The 21,733-nt window shown below is 40.0% G+C and overlaps 1 protein-coding gene across 2 annotated transcripts in view; it reads right to left on the bottom strand.

Moving 5' to 3' along the window:
- LOC133612574 (neural-cadherin-like) overlaps positions 1-21,733 on the bottom strand; it is a 347,009-nt gene that overhangs the window by 54,766 nt on the left and 270,510 nt on the right. For both annotated transcript variants that reach the window (XM_061970110.1, XM_061970109.1), the window contains exons 27-29: positions 21,695-21,733; positions 19,192-19,358; positions 633-897 (exon numbers count right to left, since the gene is read on the bottom strand). The exon at positions 21,695-21,733 is cut by the window's right edge and continues 151 nt beyond it. In XM_061970110.1, coding sequence (XP_061826094.1) covers positions 633-897; positions 19,192-19,358; positions 21,695-21,733 — 471 coding nt within the window. The remainder of the gene's footprint in view (positions 1-632; positions 898-19,191; positions 19,359-21,694) is intronic.

Genomic DNA, 21,733 nt, shown 5'->3' on the forward strand with positions numbered 1-21,733 from the left:
TCGTCAAGTATTTCTTATATATATATATATATATATGTATATATATATATATATATATATATAATAAAAGAAATATATATTTATAGCTAGAATTCACTGAAAGTCAAGTATTTCTTATATATATATATATATACATATATATATATAGATGAAATACTTGACTTAGTATTTCGTCAAGCATTTATTATATATATATATATATATATATATATATATATATATATATATATATATATGAAATACTTGACTTGGTGAATTCTAGCTGTAAAAATACTCCTCCCCTCTTAACTACGCCCCCAACCACGCCCCCCACCTCCCGAAATTGGAGGTCTCAAGGTTGGTAAGTATGGTTGATTGGCAACACTAAATTGGCCCTAGTGTGTGAATGTGAGTGTGAATGTTGTCTGTCTATCTGTGTTGGCCCTGCGATAAGGTGGCGACTTGTCCAGGGTGTACCCCGCCTTCCGCCTGAAAGCAGCTGAGATAGGCTCCAGCAACCCCCGTAACCCCGAAAGGGACAAGCGGTAGAAAATGGATGAATGGATTAGTCATCAATAACCCTATTTAGCAAACAATTTGTTCGCACAAAGACTTCACTAAACTTTGAACTCTACCTATAAGAGTCCACCTACCAAGGAAGCTTCTGTTGTGTCCCGACGGGAAAGAATTTCCAAGCATCACAACAGAGGGGTCGATAATGATCTCCTGACTCCGCCCAGGAGAGGCCGTTATCTCTCGCCGCCCTCCGCCCCCGTCCACGCGCAGGCTGAACTCTCGGCCAAAGCGGTCCACTTCCAGATCGTGCCACTCGCCGTCATTCAGGTGATGGAAAGGCAATGTCAGGTTGTAGCTTCCATCTCCCAGGTTGTAGAAAACAGCCAAGAAACCCTGAACAATCTGAGGTAATTGCAAAGAAACCATTAATACACAAAACAATGAGGGACTAAAATATGATTTAAAAAAATGCATATGTGGGATGGGTGTCAGATTAGTGGGATCACACTTTTAACTTGGGGGATTTGTGAATAATTTGGACCTGCTCCAACAAAATCTGATGTACTTTATAATTAGCTGGCATGTCTGTGTGAATACAAATTCTCCATTGGATTGGATTGAATTGGATAGGATAGATAGATAGATAGATAGCTGGATAGATAGATAGATAGATAGATAGATAGATAGATAGATAGATAGATAGATAGATAGATAGATAGATAGATAGATAGATAGATAGATAGATAGATAGATGGATAGTACTTTATTGATTCCTTCAGGAGAGTTCCCTCAGGAAAATTAAAATTCCAGCAGCAGTGAGAATTGAGATCGAATTTAAAAAATAAAAAGTAAATAATGGGAGTATAAATGGAAATAACATCGAAAATAGTACGATAAGAATAAAAATATAACAGCAAAAATAAGAATATAACAAGAGAAGCTAGGCAGTAGTGACCATGTTGTCAGGCTTGCCCCTGACAGTTTGGTTGTGTTTTAGTTTTTCCTCTGTGTGTGTAGTATTTCCTGTCAGCACTCTTGTTTTGGTTCTGTTTCCTATTTGTCTCCCTGAGTGCTGTGTCCCCTCAGCTGTGGCTGATTGGCGCCTGGCCACACCTGGTGTCAATCAGCCAGCTGCTATTTATACCTGCCCTACCCTCCAGTCACTGCTGGAATATTGTCATTGTCGCTAACACTTGTTGTCACTACTACCTGTCATAATACCTGTCGTTGTAGCTCTGTCTACTTTTGTTCACTCTGCTCATGTCATAGTTCCTTCGTGTCACAGTAAGTGTTTTTGTTTCTTGTCGACAGTTAGCCTTTGTGCTATTTTAGTTCATAGCCAAGTTTGTTCTCCGCTTTGTGCGCGCCTTTTGTTTGTACCCTTTTTTTTTTTTTTTTGCTATAGTGTTAAATTAAATCATGTTTTCTTGTACCAAGCCTGCCGCCATCTCTGCATCTTGGGGTTCGTCACCAACATACTCTGACACATGTTATGAAAATGTATTGCCCTGTCATCTTAATACCCCTCCTTCCCCCCGGAGAGAGGTTGTATAGTCTGATGGCGTGGGGAACAAAGGAGTTTTTTAGTCGATTAGCACTTGGGATGAAGCATTCTAGCACTGAACAGGCTCCTCTGGCTACTGATAATGGTATGCAGAGGGTGACTGGCATCATCCAGGATTCTCACTAGTTTTTTCCACAGTCCTCTTCTCTGTCACCGTCACCAGTGAGTCCAGTTTTATTCCGATCGTAGAGCCGGCCCGCCTGATCAGTTTCTCCAGTCTGGAGCTGTCCTTCTTAGATGCACTGCCCCCCCCCCCCAGCATACTACCATGTAGAACAGAACACTGGCAACCACAGACTGGTAGTACATCCATAAGAGTTTTTTGCAACTGTTGAAGGAGCGCATCCTCCTCAGGAAGTACAGCCTGCTCTGTCTTTTCCTGTACAAGTGGTCCGTGTTAACAGTCCAGTCCAGCTTGTTGTCCACCCACACCGCGATGTACTTGAATCAGTCCACGGTCTGTGCCTCTGGATGTCTGCTATATTGCAGTGTGGACCGGCACCCATAGAACTTTATCATGACAACATTATAAAAGAAATAGGCCTTTTCTCATGGAAAGAAGAAGGAAGCAAATGTTGGGGCCAAGTCATTTTAAAAAAAACTTCCAGCAAAACGAAAATCAAACTTTCAGTAGCAAAAATGAATGTCGTACTTTTGCCGCTACGATGCTTTGCAGAGTTGGCTGCTGCACAGCCGAAGCAAGAGTCGTCCCAAAGGGAAGGTATACACGAGCCAACAATTATCTTCAACAATTAAGGCTGAGTAAACCCGGTGGACTCAACCAATGAGGGGCTCCAATAACTGCAGTTCCTACATGTCCAAATCTTAATTGAAAACAGTGGGGCAAGATAATTCACGTTCAGCCTAGCCTGCATTAACAATTGCTCACTCAGCAGGAGATCTCAAATGCCTTTACTGCACTGGAGACACATGCGCAAACTAACACCCCTGGTTCCCCTCTTTCACAAGGAAGGCAAGGTGTTACCAAACAACGGAAGATAGTCTACACTTTCGCAAGTCAAAGGCTCGGCGGCAGCACTGTGGATGTTCTCTGCAAAAAACACTGTCTCTCAATTTCCACGTGTGAATTTAGAACAGATGTATGTATAAAGCTAAATTAGGGCTTGGTACCGTGAAAAAAAAAATACTTTGAAACTGAAAATCTAGTTTTTATGTGGTAATTTACAATTGCTTAATTCCTTTTTTTAATTTTTTTTTTAACAAATATCAATAAAAAAAATTTCACTTTCATGTATTTTGAAATTTGAGCATATGATTTTTTTTTTTGGATTCAAATTTTTTGCCCAATTTTGCTTTCAACTTCAACTGAGAGTAGTGTGGACTTACAGTATGACAGGCATCTTAGCTAGAAAGTATAATGTCCATGTTGTCTCTTTAGGGAACGTAACAAACAAAACAATTCAAGTCAACAAACACTTTTGAAGGCTACACCAGGAGTACCCAACACCCGGACCATGGCCACAATTCATTTATCAAAACAACAATCTACTTTTAGAAATGTAAAATTTTACATTTCCACTTTATTTAGTTGTCCTTGAACACACCATAGTTGTATGCATTTTCCCCCCCATATCTAATATATTGTGTTGAAGTTTGGGGAAATGTTTATAAAGCAAACATACACCTAATAATTCAACTTCAAAAAAGGGTAAATAGAATAATACACAAAGTGTGCTACTATGAACTTATCAATCCATTATTCATAAGTTCTATTGTGTCAACATTTTCAGAGATTGTGTTTTTAAAAACAATGGAAATTGTGTTTCGAGTAAAGAATAACAGCTTTCCAGCTTGTATTCTTAGGTTATTTAAATTAAGATGAGAAAACTATAATTGATTTTTGAAATATGTAAAGTAAGAACGAATATAAAATACAAAAGTACTTCAGTTTTAGGAGTTAAATGATGGAACAAGCTCAGTGATGAGTTAAAGACATGTAGTTCTTTGCTAAGGTTTAAGAAAGCCTTGAAAGGTGAAATCATGGAAAATTATAAAATATCATCATCGGCGGTCACTCGAAACGAGAATGACGATCCTCCTGGTAGGGGGGTATCCCTTTATCGAGGATGCCTGTGCGTGACTTTGTTTAACGTGGGGAGACTGGTGCACAGTCACCACACGATCCTTGACAGATCCGGGTCAGGGTCCAGTGGCATGGAGTCCAAAAGGACTGGGGACCCAAAATAATATATAAAAATAATAATAATAATAATAATAATAATAATAATAATAATAATAATAATAATAATAATAATAATAAAATATAGCAACAATTACTTTCATCCCATTGATTTTTTGAACGTTGATGTTCCAGGAAATCTAATTTTCAGTTAATGTATAGGATAGGCAAATATAAGCCTTGGCTTCAGCCTATTCCTTTTTAAATCATTATTTTTCTTTTTGTGTGTGTATGTGTATGATTGTTAATATGTATCATCTGTGCTGTTAAATTGATCACACAAAATGGTTGATTATATGACCGAAATAAAGTCATTTCAAATAAACTAATTTAATTTCAATTAGACCACGTAAAACCAATGTCACCAAATGTTCTGATATAAGCAACTTTGAGTTAGTTTTTTAACGTGTCGTTGCTCATTTCTGCCTGCGTGAGCCCCCAGCTTGACTACAATAAACAAAAAACACGAGTGTAAGTTGGCTCTCCACATCGTGTTTCCTGGTTATTACGCTTGAGTCAACTTGCACTGCATGCAGGAAGCTAGAGACAGAGTGTGAGAATTGTAATGTAAGTGGGGTGAATATAAGAAAAATAGAACAAATAATGGGATTATTATTACAATTATAATGGATGAGGTGAAATTAATACAAACCCCGTTTCCATATGAGTTGGGAAATTGTGTTAGATGTAAATATAAACGGAATACAATGATTTGCAAATCATTTTCAACCCATATTCAGTTGAATATGCTACAAAGACAACATATTTGATGTTCAAACTGATAAACTTTTTTTTGTTGGCAAATAATCATTAACTTTAGAATTTGACGCCAGCAACACGTGACAAAGAAGTTGGGAAAGGTGGCAATAAATACTGATAAAGTTGAGGAATGCTCATCAAACACTTATTTGGAACATCCCACAGGTGAACAGGCTAATGGGAACAGGTGGGTGCCATGATTGGGTATAAAAGTAGATTCCATGAAATCCTCAGTCATTCACCAACAAGGATGGGGCGAGGGTCACCACTTTGTCAACAAATGCGTGAGCAAATTGTTGAACAGTTTAAGAAAAACCTTTCTCAACCAGCTATTGCAAGGAATTTAGGGATTTCACCATCTACGGTCCGTAATATCATCAAAGGGTTCAGAGAATCTGGAGAAATCACTGCACGTAAGCAGCTAAGCCCGTGACTTTCGATCCCTCAGGCTGTACTGCATCAACAAACGACATCAGTGTGTAAAGGATATCACCACATGGGCTCAGGAACACTTCAGAAACCCACTGTCAGTAACTACAGTTGGTTGCTACATCTGTAAGTGCAAGTTAAAACTCTCCTATGCAAGGCGAAAACTGTTTATCAACAACACCCAGAAACGCCGTCGGCTTCGCTGGGCCTGAGCTCATCTAAGATGAACTGATACAAAGTGGAAAAGTGTTCTGTGGTCTGACGAGTCCACATTTCAAATTATTTTTGGAAACTGTGGACGTCGTGTCCTCCGGACCAAAGAGGAAAAGAACCATCCGGATTGTTATAGGCGCAAAGTTGAAAAGCCAGCATCTGTGATGGTATGGGGGTGTATTAGTGCCCAAGACATGGGTAACTTACACATCTGGGAAGGCGCCATTAATGCTGAAAGGTACATACAGGCAGCAACATATGTGGCCATCCAAGCAACGTTACCATGGACGCCCTTGCTTATTTCAGCAAGACAATGCCAAGCCAGGTGTTACATCAACGTGGCTTCATAGTAAAAGAGTGCGGATACTAGACTGGCCTGCCTGTAGTCTAGACCTGTCTCCCATTGAAAATGTGTGGCGCATTATGAAGCCTAAAATACCACAAGGGAGACCCCCGGACTGTTGAACAACTTAAGCTGTACATCAAGCAAGAATGGGAAAGAATTCCACCTGAGAAGCTTAAAAATGTGTCTCCTCAGTTTCCAAACATTTACTGAGTGTTGTTAAAAGGAAAGGCCATGTAACACAGTGGTGAACATGCCCTTTCCCAACTACTTTGGCATGTGTTGCAGCCATGAAATTCTAAGTTAATTATTATTTGCAAAAAAAAAAAAAAGTTTATGAGTTTGAACATCAAATATCTTGTCTTTGTAGTGCATTCAATTGAATATGGGTTGAAAAGGATTTGCAAATCATTGTATTCCGTTTATATTTACATCTAACACAATTTCCCAACTCATATGGAAACGGGGTTTGTAAATTAGGCTAAACGACATGGGACCATTCCTCAACATCAACATTTGCAATACACGATATGGTAAATTTCCCAGGAAAATGGGTACAAATAAGGGATTTTAATTTCCATCACAAACTAAAATAATTAAATAAAAATACTACATGAGTTAATCCCATGGCACTTGCCCATACTCCTCTAGTTTTCTAGTTTAACATAAGGCATCCTTGTGAGGAACTTGGTATTATTGCATACATGAAAATACAGTAACGTTTCCATTGCTGTTTTTCGCAAAATAAAAGTTATATTTGTAAAATTTAGACTAAGAACATTTGTGACCTGTAGCTGTTTCCGTTAAAGGGTGTTTTTGCATCATGAGTCGTAATTCTTGTAAAATCTCGTTCCGCAAGACTCCACTTTGAGGAAGATGAACGCTTTGCGACACCATGGTTTTAGAGCTGTGATTACAATTGCAGTCACTGCTTTTGCCGTGATTGTCAATAGAAGACAAAGGCAGCGGGTAATCGCTCAAAGGCAACGTCCTTACATATGGCAGAAGCCACGAATAAGGAATTTTAGGGAGAGAATTGTGAACGAGGAATTCACAGACAAATTGGGGCTTCAAGGGCCCCCCACCCTTGACCAACCGATCAAGAGCGAGACCAAGATCGGAGACCCGTCTGTCCTAGTTGTCCTGCATCGACACACTGCCGATTCGGTATTTAGCTGCCCTGTAAATGGGTTTTTCAAAATATGGGAGTTTCCATTACTAGTTTCTTATTGCGATATTTAGGTTTTGCGCATTTCTAGGGGTAATGGAAACATTGACATCCCTCAATGTTACAGAAAGTATGAGGAAGTGTAAGGTGGTGCCTGCTATTCTTTCGTTAAATATAACAAGTGTACTATTTTTCAAGATATTTACACTTTTTTTTAATTTTTTGGCAGAGATTAATTTTCAGTCATTTTCATGTTCATCCAATTTGATTGAATTACGTACCACGCAACTACTGTTGCATGCGACCAAGTGTTGCCGAGACTTGTCAAGCGGACCTGATCGCTGCAGTAGCGGCAATAATAATAAGGATTTTTTTTCATGAAGATCAAAATACGGGAACAAAAAAAACAGGACCTGGAAGCCGCCGGGAAAGAAGGGTAAAAATCTAGATTTTTGCATTAAAAGTAAACGACAGGAAAGACTTTTGCGTCATGCAGACGCAACCCCCCCCCCCCCCCCCCCTCGGTCCTCTCCAAGGTTTCTCATAGTCATTCACATCGATGTGGGCTCTGTACCGAGGATGTCGTTGTGGCTTGTGCAGCCCTTTGAGACACTTGTGATTTAGGGCTATATAAATAAACATTGATTGATTGATTGATTGATTGATCCACAACTGTGCAGCCTATTACAACATGTTGGCCCCTAACTTCTAACTAGTCTTCCCTAAAAACTAACCACCATATTCTTTAAGTCCTATTATGCAAAACCAACTTTTCTTACCTGTTGGTGCCTGTTTTAGAGATACTGTATTTATAAAACAATCTTGCGTTATACCAAACTTGCTCTAAATGAGCCGTTTGGAATTGGAAACTTTAGAGACGTATTTTGCGTGAGTTAGGATATGTCGATACACTTTATGGAAGATACTTACCCGAAGAGCTTTGTCTGCCATTTTCACTTAATTGTAGTCCAAAATTGTAGTCAAAAAGTTCCTTGTTTTTCTCTGCTTTGCATTGTTTACATGCAAATGCATGCGAAAGTCCTTTGCTGTTGCCATTTCTAACAAACGAGTACACAACATCCTGAAGGACAGATACCACCCAGCAAATGGCCTCTTCAACCTGCTACCCTCTGGAAGGAGGTATAGATCAATTCGCGCCAGGACCACCAGAATGTCTCGCAGTCTGTATCCCCAGGCTGTGAGACTGCTAAATGAACAGCCTGCCCCTTTGCTGCCCCGTACCATCTTATTACCTCACTCTTCACCACCTCAATAATTGTGCTCTGGACATTGCATTGCTGCAACATCAACGTAACACCCATCAGACATCTGAATGTTCCCACCCCAACGTCCCTCTTATCGCGATCTTCCTGACAATGCTAAAATGCTAAAATGTAAACTATTGTCAACCTGTACATCAATGCAGTTTCTATGCCGCTGGACAAAGCTCAAACAAAATCTCGTTGTTCATGTATGACTTAAGTGTTATTATGACAATGACAATAAAGGAATTGATTGATTGATTGATTGATTGAAAAAGTAGCGCATATTTCTGACTAATATCAGTCAGTAGCCTCCGTATGGAAGTGCTAAAAACTACAACATGACTGACGGGGTGGAGACCAGGTCGAGGAAGAGGAGGGCTTCAGCACGAAGACGGCTTGGAGACAGTCTGTGAAACATAATTTATGCAGAATGTTGTCCAAAGCACCACCATTATATGGTATTTAAACCACAAGAAAGTGTTTATGGAACAGTTTGCCAGAGCACCTCAGGGCTGCAGAGAACGTTGATGTTTTTAGGAGTAGGCTTAAGACCCACCTTTTTGATTTGGCTTTTACATCCATCCAGCCATCCATCCATTTTCTACCGCTTATTCCTTTCAGGGTCGCGGGGGGTGCTGGAGCCTATCTCAGCTACAATCGAGCAGAAGGCGGGGTACACCCTGGACAAGTCGCCATCTCATCGCAGGGCCAACACAGATAGACAGACAACATTCACACTCACATTCACACACTAGGGCCAATTTAGTGTTGCCAATCAACCTATCCCCAGGTGCATGTCTTTGGAGGTGGGAGGAAGCCGGAGTACCCGGAGGGGACCCACGCAGTCACAGGAAGAACATGCAAACTCCACACAGAAAAATCCAGAGCGCAGGATCGAACCCAGGACCTTCCTATTGTGAGGCAGACGCACTAACCCCTCCTCCACCGTGCTGCCCGTGCTTTTACATAATATGTATCAATATAATTGAAGTCATTTATACTACTCTTTTTATCGTATTAGTTATGTGGAATTTCGACACTCTTCGGCATCCCGTTCTCTCTGCTGTAGCGATCTGCTTTCAGCCAGTCTGAAGAAGATATGTACATTCACACCTGGAGCGATGGCAGCCTGTTCTATCTTGCACGCCTCCATGCATACTACCGTATTTTTCGGAGTATAAGTCGCACCGGAGTATAAGTCGCACCTGCCGAAAATACATAATAAAGAAGGAAAAAAACATATATAAATCGCACTGGAGCCCGGCCAAACTATGAAAAAAACTGCGACTTATAGTCCGAAAAATATGGTACACGCAAGTGAGAAAAGTTATCATCCGGGAGATGCTGTTTGCGGACAATGTCGCCCTGACAACACACACTGAGCGTGGCCTACAGGAGCTCATACACTGTTTTGCTGACGAATGCAGAGAGTTTGGTCTTACAATCAGCATGAAAAAGAGCAACGTCCTCTGCCAAGACGCCAGCCCCGCTCCTTGCATCTCCAATGGTGACAACATACTGGATATGGTGCAGTGGCGGATGCTGGTCTCTGAAGGAGGGGAAGCTCAATTTCTGCCTACATCATAAAATGTGTTGGTTTCTTTATACGTCAATTCTATCCTCCGTTCCTTTTTAAGAAAGTGATTTGTGACCCTGTCGTACCACACTGCAAAAACTGAAATCTAAGTAAGATTAAATATCTCAAATAAGGGTGACATTTGCTTATTTTCTGTCTGATAAGATAATTCTTCTCACTAAGTAGATTTTATGTTAGAGTGTTTTACTAGTTTTAAGGGTTTTGGTCCTAAATGATCTCAGTAAGATATTACAGGCTTGTTGCTGAGATTTTATGACCTATATTGAGTAAAACATGCTTGAAACTCGAATATCAACTGATGCAAAGCTGTGTCCTTAACACTCACAAGTATAAAACTACTTTTTTAAAGTAATAATTTCTTACATCAAGCATGAAAAAAAAAATCATGATGCCAAGCGCATATCATTATGTCAAGATAATGGCACTAGCATTTACTTAATTTAAGAATATTTTTCAAAATATTGAGCAAAAAGGTCTCATTTGTTTTTCTACCAAGAAAAGTGCACTTGTTATTAGTGAGAATATACTTGTTTTGGAAAGTCTTGACAAGCCAAATTTTCTTGTTCTATTGGCAGATAATTTTGCTTAGTTCAAATAAAATACCCCCAATTTTTGTATTTTTTTTTCTTGTTTTTGAACACTGACTTTTTGCAGACTAGGGATTTGACAAGTGTCCTCTCAATGGCCTGCAGAGCTAGGCTGCCTAGGTTAAATCACCAAAAATGATTCCCGGGCGCGGCCACCGCTGCTGTCTACTGCTCCCCTCACCTCCCAGGGGGTGATCAAAGGTGATGGGTCAAATGCAGAGAATAATTTCGCCACACCTAGTGTGTGTGTGTGTGACAATCATTAGTACTTTAACTTCAAACGGCCTTGGCCCATGGTGTTGTGGGTGTAAGACTTGAGCCGTTTTAAACAGGAGAAGCTCCTCTCTACACCTGCGGATGTAGCTCTAATCTTTGCCACTAATGACAATAGTTTGTACACATGTGTGCATTTGTGTGCATTATAAATGTATGTTTGTTGTTCAATAAAAAAAACAAAAAAACATTCAAATTATCTGCCATTAAGTGCAACTGGCGCGAGGCTAGTGCGAATGTGTCCGCCTGTGAGTGCTTTAAGACGGTGGAGGGGCTCAGCAGCACCCGCTGCTCGGTAGGGACAGAAACTGCAGAGTGAAAGAAGTCAGTCTCCAAACACAAAAAAAACACCAGAAATAGAAGCTCTATTTGTCGCTAGTCGTTTTAACAAAGAAAATGACGCTAAGAGGATCAGGAAAGTCTCCGGTTCAACTCAGAAGAACAGAATAAATATTGAAAAATACTCCCACCGACGTTTACAACACAAGATCGCTGATTCGCTCATTTTGCTGTCAATCAAAAAGGGAATCAGCCTTAGACAGATCATACAATCATCATGCAGAAGTTGAGCGTCCGTGCCAGCCGAGGCCAGCCCACTGCCCCATAAACCCCCAGAGACGCTGAGAGTCCGATGGGCGGCACAAAGCCCAGCAGACTTGTGGTTAGAGTGTCCGCCCTGAGATCGGTAGGTTGTGAGTTCAAACCCCGGCCGAGTCATACTAAAGACTATAAAAATGGGACCCATTACCTCCCTGCTTGGCACTCAGCATCAAGGGTTGGAATTGGGGGTTAAATCACCAAAAATGATTCCCGGGTGTGGCCACCGCTGGGGTGATGGGTGATGGGTCAAATGCAGAGAATAATTTACACCTAGTGTGTGTGTAGCAATCATTGGCACTTTAACTTGAACTTAAAAATGTATCCAATGACTCGTCTCGTATCGCTGCAATGTATGAACTCTGTGGACGGCCAGCGTCTACACTGTTTAAAGCACCGTGAAGCTGCGGGAATGAGAGAGAGGAAAGCTGCGTCGTTACCAGTGATAAGAAGCTGATTCTGAACAAAAGAGCGCGTTGTAGCGCATATTCAGTCAATAACATGCAGTGACGTGCAGTCAGGGGAGGCAAGTGAGGCGGGGCCTCACGTGCCATCATGGAAAGAAAAAAACTTAAAAAGAAAAAAGAAAATTAAATTGTTATATGTATCCAGTGATTATACTATAAAGTTATTTTCCATTTAACTTCACCAGTTTTAGATTATTTTTATTCAAAATCGCTGAATTTTCACATTTGCTGTTCAAATACTGAGAAGAGACTTGCGGTGATCAGCAGCCAGTTAAGCCTCACCATGGATTGCGCAATGACTCGGCTAACTGCTGGCCTGCTGTGCAGTGAGACCGTATTGCTATATGAATTATATTATACATTTCCATAGTTTAGTTAGCTGAGGTATGTAATGTACAGTGTATTTTGTCAACAACTGTATGTGTCTAACGTATTTCTTGTGCTGAGCAATCATAAAACGGCTGCGAAGACGCTTTGGCTGAGGCTCGCAGTAATCCCGCCTCATGGTGGTAGAGGGTGCTAGTGATCACAGGAATCATTTTTGCGACTACTCGGCTGCAGAATAAGTGACAACAAGCAGCAACAGTTAGCGATCGTTTATTTTTTCCTCTCGCCTGGACTTTTAACATGGAGGATTACATATCTAAAATAAAACAGTTTTCTAAACTGGACTTTCAATCGAAGCAGGAGGTAATAATTAAAGGAAGATCTCCATCGAGACAGAGAGACTTTTAAAACTGAAGAAAGATAAGGAAGACTTCTATAAACAAGTTATCGATGCTTTTGTTCAGAAGGAGCGGCGCATGGACTTCATTTATAAGTAAAGGTAAGACCATAATAACATTTTTTTTTTTTTTTATGTGATTTTTTGTGTGCTACAGTTTGTATGTGTAAAGTTAAAGTTTATTTTTGGTGATTTAACCCCCAATTCCAACCCTTGATGCTGAGTGCCAAGCAGGGAAGAATGCTGGTATGAGCTTTTAAACATAACCCGTTAACTGCTGCCAATCAAATGGTGAATAAGATACTCTTTAGGGTTCATATGTTTGTAAATCTGACTGTGATGACGTCAGTGCCTCACCAGCCATGAACCTCACCGCACGTCACTGACATGCACACACAACACTATATTTGTAATCACTTATTTTTTGACATTTTAGGGGAAGCTGAGCTTCCCTTGCAGTCTTAGAGCAATCGCCTCTGAAATGGTGCAGGAATTCACCTACCTTGGTTCTACCATCTCCAGCAGCCTCAAACCGGACACTGAGCACCAGAATTTGTAAAGCCGCAACAGCCATGGCCAGCCTATCAAAGAGAATGTGGGGGAACTCCATGCTCACAACCAACACAAAGATCCAAGTTTATCAAGCCTGTGTGCTAAGCACTCTGTTGTATGTAAGTGAGAGTTGGACCCCTTACTCCCGACAGGAAAGTCGGGAGTAAGGGGTCAACACATTTTATCTCCGATTCCTTAGGAGGATGCTAGGCATTTCATGGCAAGACCACATTCCAAACAAAGACATCCTAGCATGGGCAGGAACCATCAGCATGTTCACCCTGCTCATCAAGAGATGCCTGTAGTGTCTTGGCCATGTCACCCGCATGCAAGATGGCAGAATCCCCAAGGACGTACTGTACGGGGAACTCGCCGCTGGCTCCAAACCAACAGGAAGGCCCATTCTCCGCTATAAATATGTGTGCAAGCGCAACCTCAAGGCAGGTGACATAATGCCAACAGGCTTGGAAGCAGTGACAGTAGACCGCAAACCCTGGCAACTTGCCACTAGATCGGCCATCCAGACGGCTGAGCAGAAGAGAGACGAGCAGTGGGAGGAAAGGAGGAACAGCAGACGCAAGAGGGCGGACACGGCGCCTCCTATTGACACCGTCTTCACGTGCAGCACATGCAACAGGACATGTCGCTCCAGGATCAAACTCTGCAGCCACACCCGGCACTGCATTTCCACCGAGTGATTGACTCCAAAAGCGCCAACTCTTTTGTCTTCCGAGACTAAAGAATGCCAACAAGTTATGCTAGATTTTATTTAGTTATATTTATATATTCTATATTTACTAGAGGCTCCAAAAGGTAGAAAATGGATGGACTATATATATATATATATATATATATATATATACTATATATATATATATATTTATATATATATATATATATAGTATATATATATATATACATGTTTGTTTCATCTGACCACAAAACTTTCCTCCAGAAGGTCTTATCTACCCAACAATATTTTTGGAGTAGAAAAGGTGAGGCCTTCAAGCATGGTGGTGGTAGTATCTCTGGGCCTGTTTTGCTGCCAATGGAACTGGTGCTTTAAATGGGAAAATGAAAAAGGAGGATTACCTCCAAATTCTTCAGGACACTCTAAAATCATCAGCCCGGCGGTTGGGTCTTGGGCGCAGTTGGGTGCTCCAACAGGACAATGACCCCAAACACACGTCAAAAAGTCCTGACTTAAAAGTGTGGACAATGCTGAAGAAACAAGTTCATGTCAGAAAACTTACAAATTTAGCTGAACTGCACCAATTTTGTCAAGAGGAGTGGTCAAAAATTCAACCAGAAGCTTTCCAGAAGCTTGTGGATGGCTACCAAAAGTGCCTTATTGCAGTGAAACTTGCCAATGGACATGTAACCAAATATTAACATTGCTGTATGTATGCTTTTGACCCAGCAGATTTGGTCACATTTTCAGTAGACCCATAATAAATTCATAAAATAACCAAACTTCATGAATGAAGTATGTGCTCCAATCACTCTATCACAAAAAAATAAGAGTTGTAGAAATGATTGGAAACTCAAGACAACCATGACATTATGTTCTTTACAAGTGTATGTAAACTTTTGACCACGACTATATACATACATACATACATACATACATACATATATATATATATATATATATATATATATATATATATATATATATATATATATATATATATATATATATTTTTTTTTTTTTTTTTTTTTTTTAATCTTCAAAATATGTTTTACTTGTATTTTATGCTTTATTCCTACTCAGGGTTCTTACTATTTTACATGTTTTATTATTTTTACTTCCCAGCATTCCTTAGAGGGAGCCCTCTGCATTTGGGATTATCGGCCATGGCTGTGGGGACGCTTTGTGTCAGGGTACTGGTGGCCGTGGTCTGGTGACCTCCTGGTGCAGATGGCTCCTGTGATAGTGTTTCTTCACGTAGCGCCTCTGTATTCAGCAATGCACTCAATTGTGCACGCATGTTTGTGTGGGTGTGTGTGTGTATGTGTGTGTGTGTGTGTGTGTGTGTGTGTGTGTGTGTGTGTGTGTGTGTGTGTGTGTGTGTGTGTGTGTGTGTGTGTGTGATTGATGATGTGGGATGTGGGTCATCGGGGTATTGTTTTTAAGTCTGTAAAGCACTTTGTGTTGCATTTATTTTATGTATGGCAAAGAAAGGCAATCATAAAAGTAATCATAATTTTAATTAAAAACATAAAATAGTATTAACATTAAACTATTATAATTAAAATTAAAATCAAAGAGTGTAGATAAAATACTTTCAATTGTCATATGCACAATACAAAAAGTGTTTTCAGCCTGGATTTGAACATTGCCAACGTTGGGACCTGTCTCACATAATTGGGAAAACAATTCCAGATTTTAGGAGCATGAAACTGAAATGCAACCTCAGCATGTTTCGTCCTGAGGTTCTTAGACCCCAGATGGTTCATATGTCTCTAACATGTCAGAGATGCACTTTGGCACAAGACCATTAAAAGACTCGTACACAAGCAGAGCTGTTTTAAAGTCTGTTCTCTGAGCAACAGGTAGTAAGTGCAGTGATCTGAACACTGGACTAATATGGTCATTTTTCCTGGTTCTAGTCAAGACTCCAGCAGCAGCATTGTAATGTACTGCAACTGGGTTACAGCCCTTTTAGAGAGCCCAGCTGGAAGGCCATTTCAGTAGTCTACTGGAGACAAAGGCATGGATGGATTAGTCATTTGAAGTCTAATTCTGGGGTGAGTTTTTCCTTGCCCTTATGTGGGCTCTGTACCGAGCATGTCGTTGTGGCTTGTGCAGCCCTTTGAGACACTTGTGATTTAGGGCTATATAAATAAACATTGATTGATTGAAAACATTGAATTCAAACAGGCAAGTCTGATTTCGGCAATGTTCTCCAGGTGGTAAAATGCTGCTGATGTTATTGAATTAATGTGGCTGGTAAAGTTAAAGTTTGAGTCCATTACCTTTACCACCCACAGATTTCTATGAAAAGTGCTTTCTAAATAACGTTTAATTGATTTTAAATGTATGTATGTGAACCCAAAGAACACATATGTTTACACATAGAGTTTGGCAGACCAAAGAATACAATTTATTCTACCCCTTATCAACTGCCCAAAAAAAAGTTGCTCCCTTTAAATGAGTGTCTGTGTTTGGCTCAAGTGTTTCCAAGAAACAAGCTATGCAGAAGAGGCTCATGTGGGTTGCAGCTGGCATATATCGCATATTTTATACAAGCTCACCTCTTCATTCCACTGTCACAGAGGGAGAATTACAAAGGAAAGAGGACAACAATGTTTTTCCATATGTTGTCTAAAGTCCCCAAAAAAGACAAGACATGAGGCCATATAAAGACGACTAGACTTATAAATGATAAATGGGTTATACTTGTATAGCGCTTTTCTACCTTCAAGGTACTCAAAGCGCTTTGACAGTATTTCCACATTCACCCATTCACACACACATTCACACACTGATGGCGGGAGCTGCCATGCAAGGCTCTAACCAGCAGCCATCAGGAGCAAGGGGTGAAGTGTCTTGCCCAAGGACACAACGGACGTGACTAGGATGGTAGAAGGTGGGGATTGAACCCCAGTAACCAGCAACCCTCCGATTGCTGGCACGGCCACTCTACCAACTTCGCCACGCCGTCCCCCACCCGACTTGAGTTTTTTCTTGCCCTGATGTGGGATCTGAGCCGAGGATGTCGTTGTGGCTTGTGCAGCCCTTTGAGACACTCGTGATTTAGGGCTATATAATTGATTGATTGATTGAGACTTTTATTAGTAGGTTGCACAGTGAAGTACATATTCCGTACAATTGACCACTAAATGGTAACACCCTCTTTTATACCCAACAGGTATAAAAGAAAGGGCATCTCTATCCTCCTTCAAAACCGCAATAAAAGTACACCTCCAGGCAACTTCAACCCTAAACTAACACCCTCCTCGGATTGTTAATAATCAAATGTAAACAATCAAATGTAGATACTTTTCTTATGCCTTCTGATGTCTTTTTCTCTCTCTATGTCCACTACTTGCTGTCCATATCCTACGAAGTCAGACCTACACTGTTTCAATATCCATTTCTCTGTTCTCAATTGTTGATGACTGATGATAACAACCAATCCTAACCCCCCCACCACCCCTCCACACCCCAAATTGTATGTAAATAATTCAATGTATACACCCTGATGATTATCTTGTGTGATGACTGTATTATGATGATAGTATATATGATAGTATATATCTGTATCATAAATCAGGTTGAAAAACCTATTCGGGTGTAAACATAAGTAAACATTGATTGATTGATTGCTTGACTAGCAACACAGAATGCAACCTCAGTGAAACAGCTTCTCTGCAAACAGCTGACCTGTAATTTTATCAATAGTGAATGTCCAAACACCGTCTGACAGCCGTTTACTTCCAAGTGCTGTTTGCATTTGACCCACCAGGAAATTAGATGAATAGGAAAAAAAAAGTGAAATGTTCCATCAGCAATGTGTCATTTAAACGAAACAGGAAATAGACAATATTTAAATGGCACATTACTACCTTTCCAAAGCAATGTTACCTTATTTACCCATTCACACTTACGTTTCACACCCCCCGTGGCAATCTAAGACCAGGAGGGACTTGGGAAAGTGGACAACACACTCCACAAAAGATTTAAAGAGAGAGGAATGCGGTGAGACATTTCAAAAACTTCAATAGCATCGCCTGTGACCTTCACAAGTGCACAATTACTGTGCACTTGCTGGCTTTGAAACTTTAAACCAGAAAGAGAAAGGACATCAAATAGCATAGGGATGGTATTTTTTCTGGAAGTCATTGTGTAAGCCAGTGTTTTTCAACCTTAAGGCATATTTTTTTGCGTTGAAAAAATCCGGAGGCACACCACCAGCAGAAATTATTAAAAAAAAGAAACTCAGTTGACAGTAAAAATTTGTTGTTGCAATTGTTGGATATGACTTTAAACCATAACCAACCACGCATCAATATAGCTCTTGTCTCAATGTAGGTGTACTGTCACGACCTGTCACATCACGCCGTGACTTATTTTGACTTTTTTGCTGTTTTCCTGTGTGTAGTGTTTAGTTCTTGTCTTGCGCTCCTATTTTGGTGGCTTTTTCTCTTTTTTTGGTATTTTCCTGTAGCAGTTTCAAGTCTTCCTTTGAGCGATATTTCCCGCATCTACTTTGTTTTGGAAATCAAGAATATTTCAGTTGTTTTTATCCTTCTTTGTGGGGACATTATTGATTGTCATGTCATGTTCAGATGTACTTTGTGGACGCCGTCTTTGCCCCACAGTAAGTCTTTGCTGTCGTCCAGCATTCTGTTTCTGTTTACTTTGTAGCCAGTTCAGTTTTATTTTCGTTCTGCATAGCCTTCCCTAAGCTTCAATGCCTTTTTTTAGGGGCACTCACCTTTTGTTTATTTTAGGTTAAAGCATTAGACACCTTTTTACCTGCACACTGTCTCCCGCTGTTTCCGACATCTACAAAGCAATTAGCTACCGGCTGCCACCTACTGATAAGGAAGAGTATTGCACGGTTATTAGACAGCACCGACACTCAACAACAACACATAATTTGCAGACTATAATCACTGGTTTACAAAAAATATTTTTACCCAAATAGGTGAAATTACATAATTTCCCATGGCACACCAGATTGTATCTCTGGCACACGTGTGCCGCGGCATAGTGGTTGAAAAACACTGTTGTAAACAAACCAACAGTAAACTGGCTGAAAAAGTACACATGCCAATCACCAGCCCCCTCAGTGGCCAACCATATAAGTCGGACCCCGTTATTACTCACTCTCAGCTTGGCAAGCATTCATGGCCATCAATATAATGGCCCTAATCATCATTTAAAAGCACACAAACAAGACAATCAGAGCAATCAAGGTGGAGATATAGGAACTACTCGTGACTTACTTCTAAACGTAGGTATTCGTTCTGCTCCTGAGAGAGCAAGCCGAGGATGACACCAGAAGTGGCACGTGTCCGAATCCCGGCCTGAACCTTTGTCTGTCTGGCAGGCAGGGACCATAACAGCTGGAACTGAATGTGGCTGCGTCCGTCAAAAGAGAATTCTGCAACGGCTGGTCCATCAAGAACACACAAAACATGTTCAAATAATTTAGCTGTCAAATGGAAATACCACAGTAATGCAATCTTTTCACCGGAGCAGAGTGATGTTTTTAAGGGAGGGAAAAAATGCTGTTTGAGGATAAAAATTAACTTAAGTAAAAACATTTTGTGTTTTTAGTTGAGTTAGTCCCCTTCAGGATTTCACGATGTTGTGATGACTGCAATTCACGCAAATTCAACCAATACCTGCAAAATAAGCACAATCTAGCACCAATCAAATTTGTCTCAGTACCACTCAAACTAGGAATGCGATAATTTTTGATTTTGACAGTACGATTATAGTCTAATTAATAATCACGGTATACCAAGTATCACGATTATTATGCCTTGAATAATTTCACAACAAAAAAATATTAAAATAACATCAACATTGGATAGAGGTTTTGATGTGTTATTTAATACTGTTGGAATTAGCAGTAATCAAGTTATAACATTATCACAACATTTTAAAATATTACATTTAAAACAAAATGTATTGTAAAAAATAAATACATTCATTAGTAGTGTTGTCCCGATACCAATTTTTTGGTACCAATACCAAAATTATTTCGATACTTTTTGATACCTTTCTAAATAAAGGGTACCACAAAAAAACTGCATTATTGTCTTTATTTTAACAAAAAATCTTAGGGTACATTAAACATATGTTTCTTATTGCAAGTTTGTTCTTAAATAAAATTGTGAACATATAAGACAACTTGTCTTTTATTAGTAAGTAAGCAAAAAAGGCTCCTAATTTAGTCTGTTGACATATGCAGTAACTTATTGTGTCCTTTATCATTTTGTCAAAATTATTAGGGACAAGTGGTAGAAAATTAATTATTAATCTACTTGTTCATTTACTGTTAATATCTGCTTACTTTCTCTTTTAACATGTTCTATCTACACTTCTGTTAAAATGTAATAATCACTTATTCGTCTGTTGTTTGATACTTTACATTAGTTTTGGATGATACCACAAATTTGGGAATAAATCCGATACCAAGTAGTTACAGGATCATACATTGGTCATATTCAAAGTCCTCATGTGTCCAGGGACATATTTCCTGAGTTTCTAAACAGAATATATATATTTTTTAAAACGAAAGAAGATGTGATGCCAAAAAAATGTGACGTAATCATAGTAGTATCGACTAGATACGCTCTTGTACTTGGTATCATTACAGTGGATGTCAGGTGTTGATCCACCAATGGCGTTTGTTTACATTTTGACACCGGTGTACGGTGTGTAGTGAAGCATGTTTAGCTATTCCTCGTCCTGCAGGGATGATACTTGTAAGAAACTTACTTTATTTGTCACCATGGAGGCGAGAATTAGTGATTTAGAAGTTGCTAAAACACTGCCGATTGCGGATGGACGTTAGCCGCTAGCTAGCTAGTCATGTCTTAAAGCACCTCTTCCTGAGGGCGTTTCAGTGTTATAACTTCACCTTTATCGTTAGTTTTTAAGCCAAAATGCGTCCGTTCTCCCTTTTCTGTCTACACACTGTGTCTGCTTGTAAGTACTCTGTGATTGTGCGCTGCCGTACATGCTCGTCTGCTCGTAAAACCAGCAATGTCACGACGTGACGACGGCGGGGGAATGCGGGGGATGGCGGAACTGTACTTTTCAGAGGCGGTATAGTACCGAATATGATTAATTAGTATCGCGGTACTATACTAATATACCGTACAACCCTATTCATTAGAAATAGTATTAATAATATAAGACAATGGTTGACTTTTTTGCAGGATGTTATTTATGCAGTTTGATCATTTTCCTCGACTGATGTACTAACATCATGTGGTTTAATTTGTCTGAATGTGGCATCATCTACAAAGATATGAATAATTAAGATATCCATTTGACACATTTAGAACAGCTGTTTCTTTCATTCAAAAATTTTAGGTCAATTTTTATACTTAGCAAACTCATCCCACGGGCCGGATAAAACCTGTTCGTCGGCCCTCGGACCGTACGTTTGACACCCCTGGATTAGACTCTTTAGCCGTAGCATTTTTTGGCAGATTTGCAAATGGGTTAGCCATCGTCTTCAATAAATCCATGGTCATTTTCTAATAACCCAAAATGTTCCTACACAGCAGGTTTTACCTTTTTTTGGGGGGGCAGTATGGAAAAGTTTGCTGCTTTGTCCTGCTGTAATGGTTAAACTAATGTAGCATATGTACATGTGTCTTGACAGGTGCATATGAGCGCGGGCATCGCTGGTGTAAATTTGTTTTCGTTCCGTGCAGGTTGTGACAAAAATCCTAGACGGACTGGGCAGTAATTTAAAAAATTGCTTACGCTGGTCACATTGCGGTCCTGTAAAGCCCAATTCACACT

The sequence above is a fragment of the Nerophis lumbriciformis genome, linkage group LG10, assembly GCF_033978685.3.
Source record: "Nerophis lumbriciformis linkage group LG10, RoL_Nlum_v2.1, whole genome shotgun sequence".
Classification (NCBI taxonomy): domain Eukaryota; kingdom Metazoa; phylum Chordata; class Actinopteri; order Syngnathiformes; family Syngnathidae; genus Nerophis; species Nerophis lumbriciformis.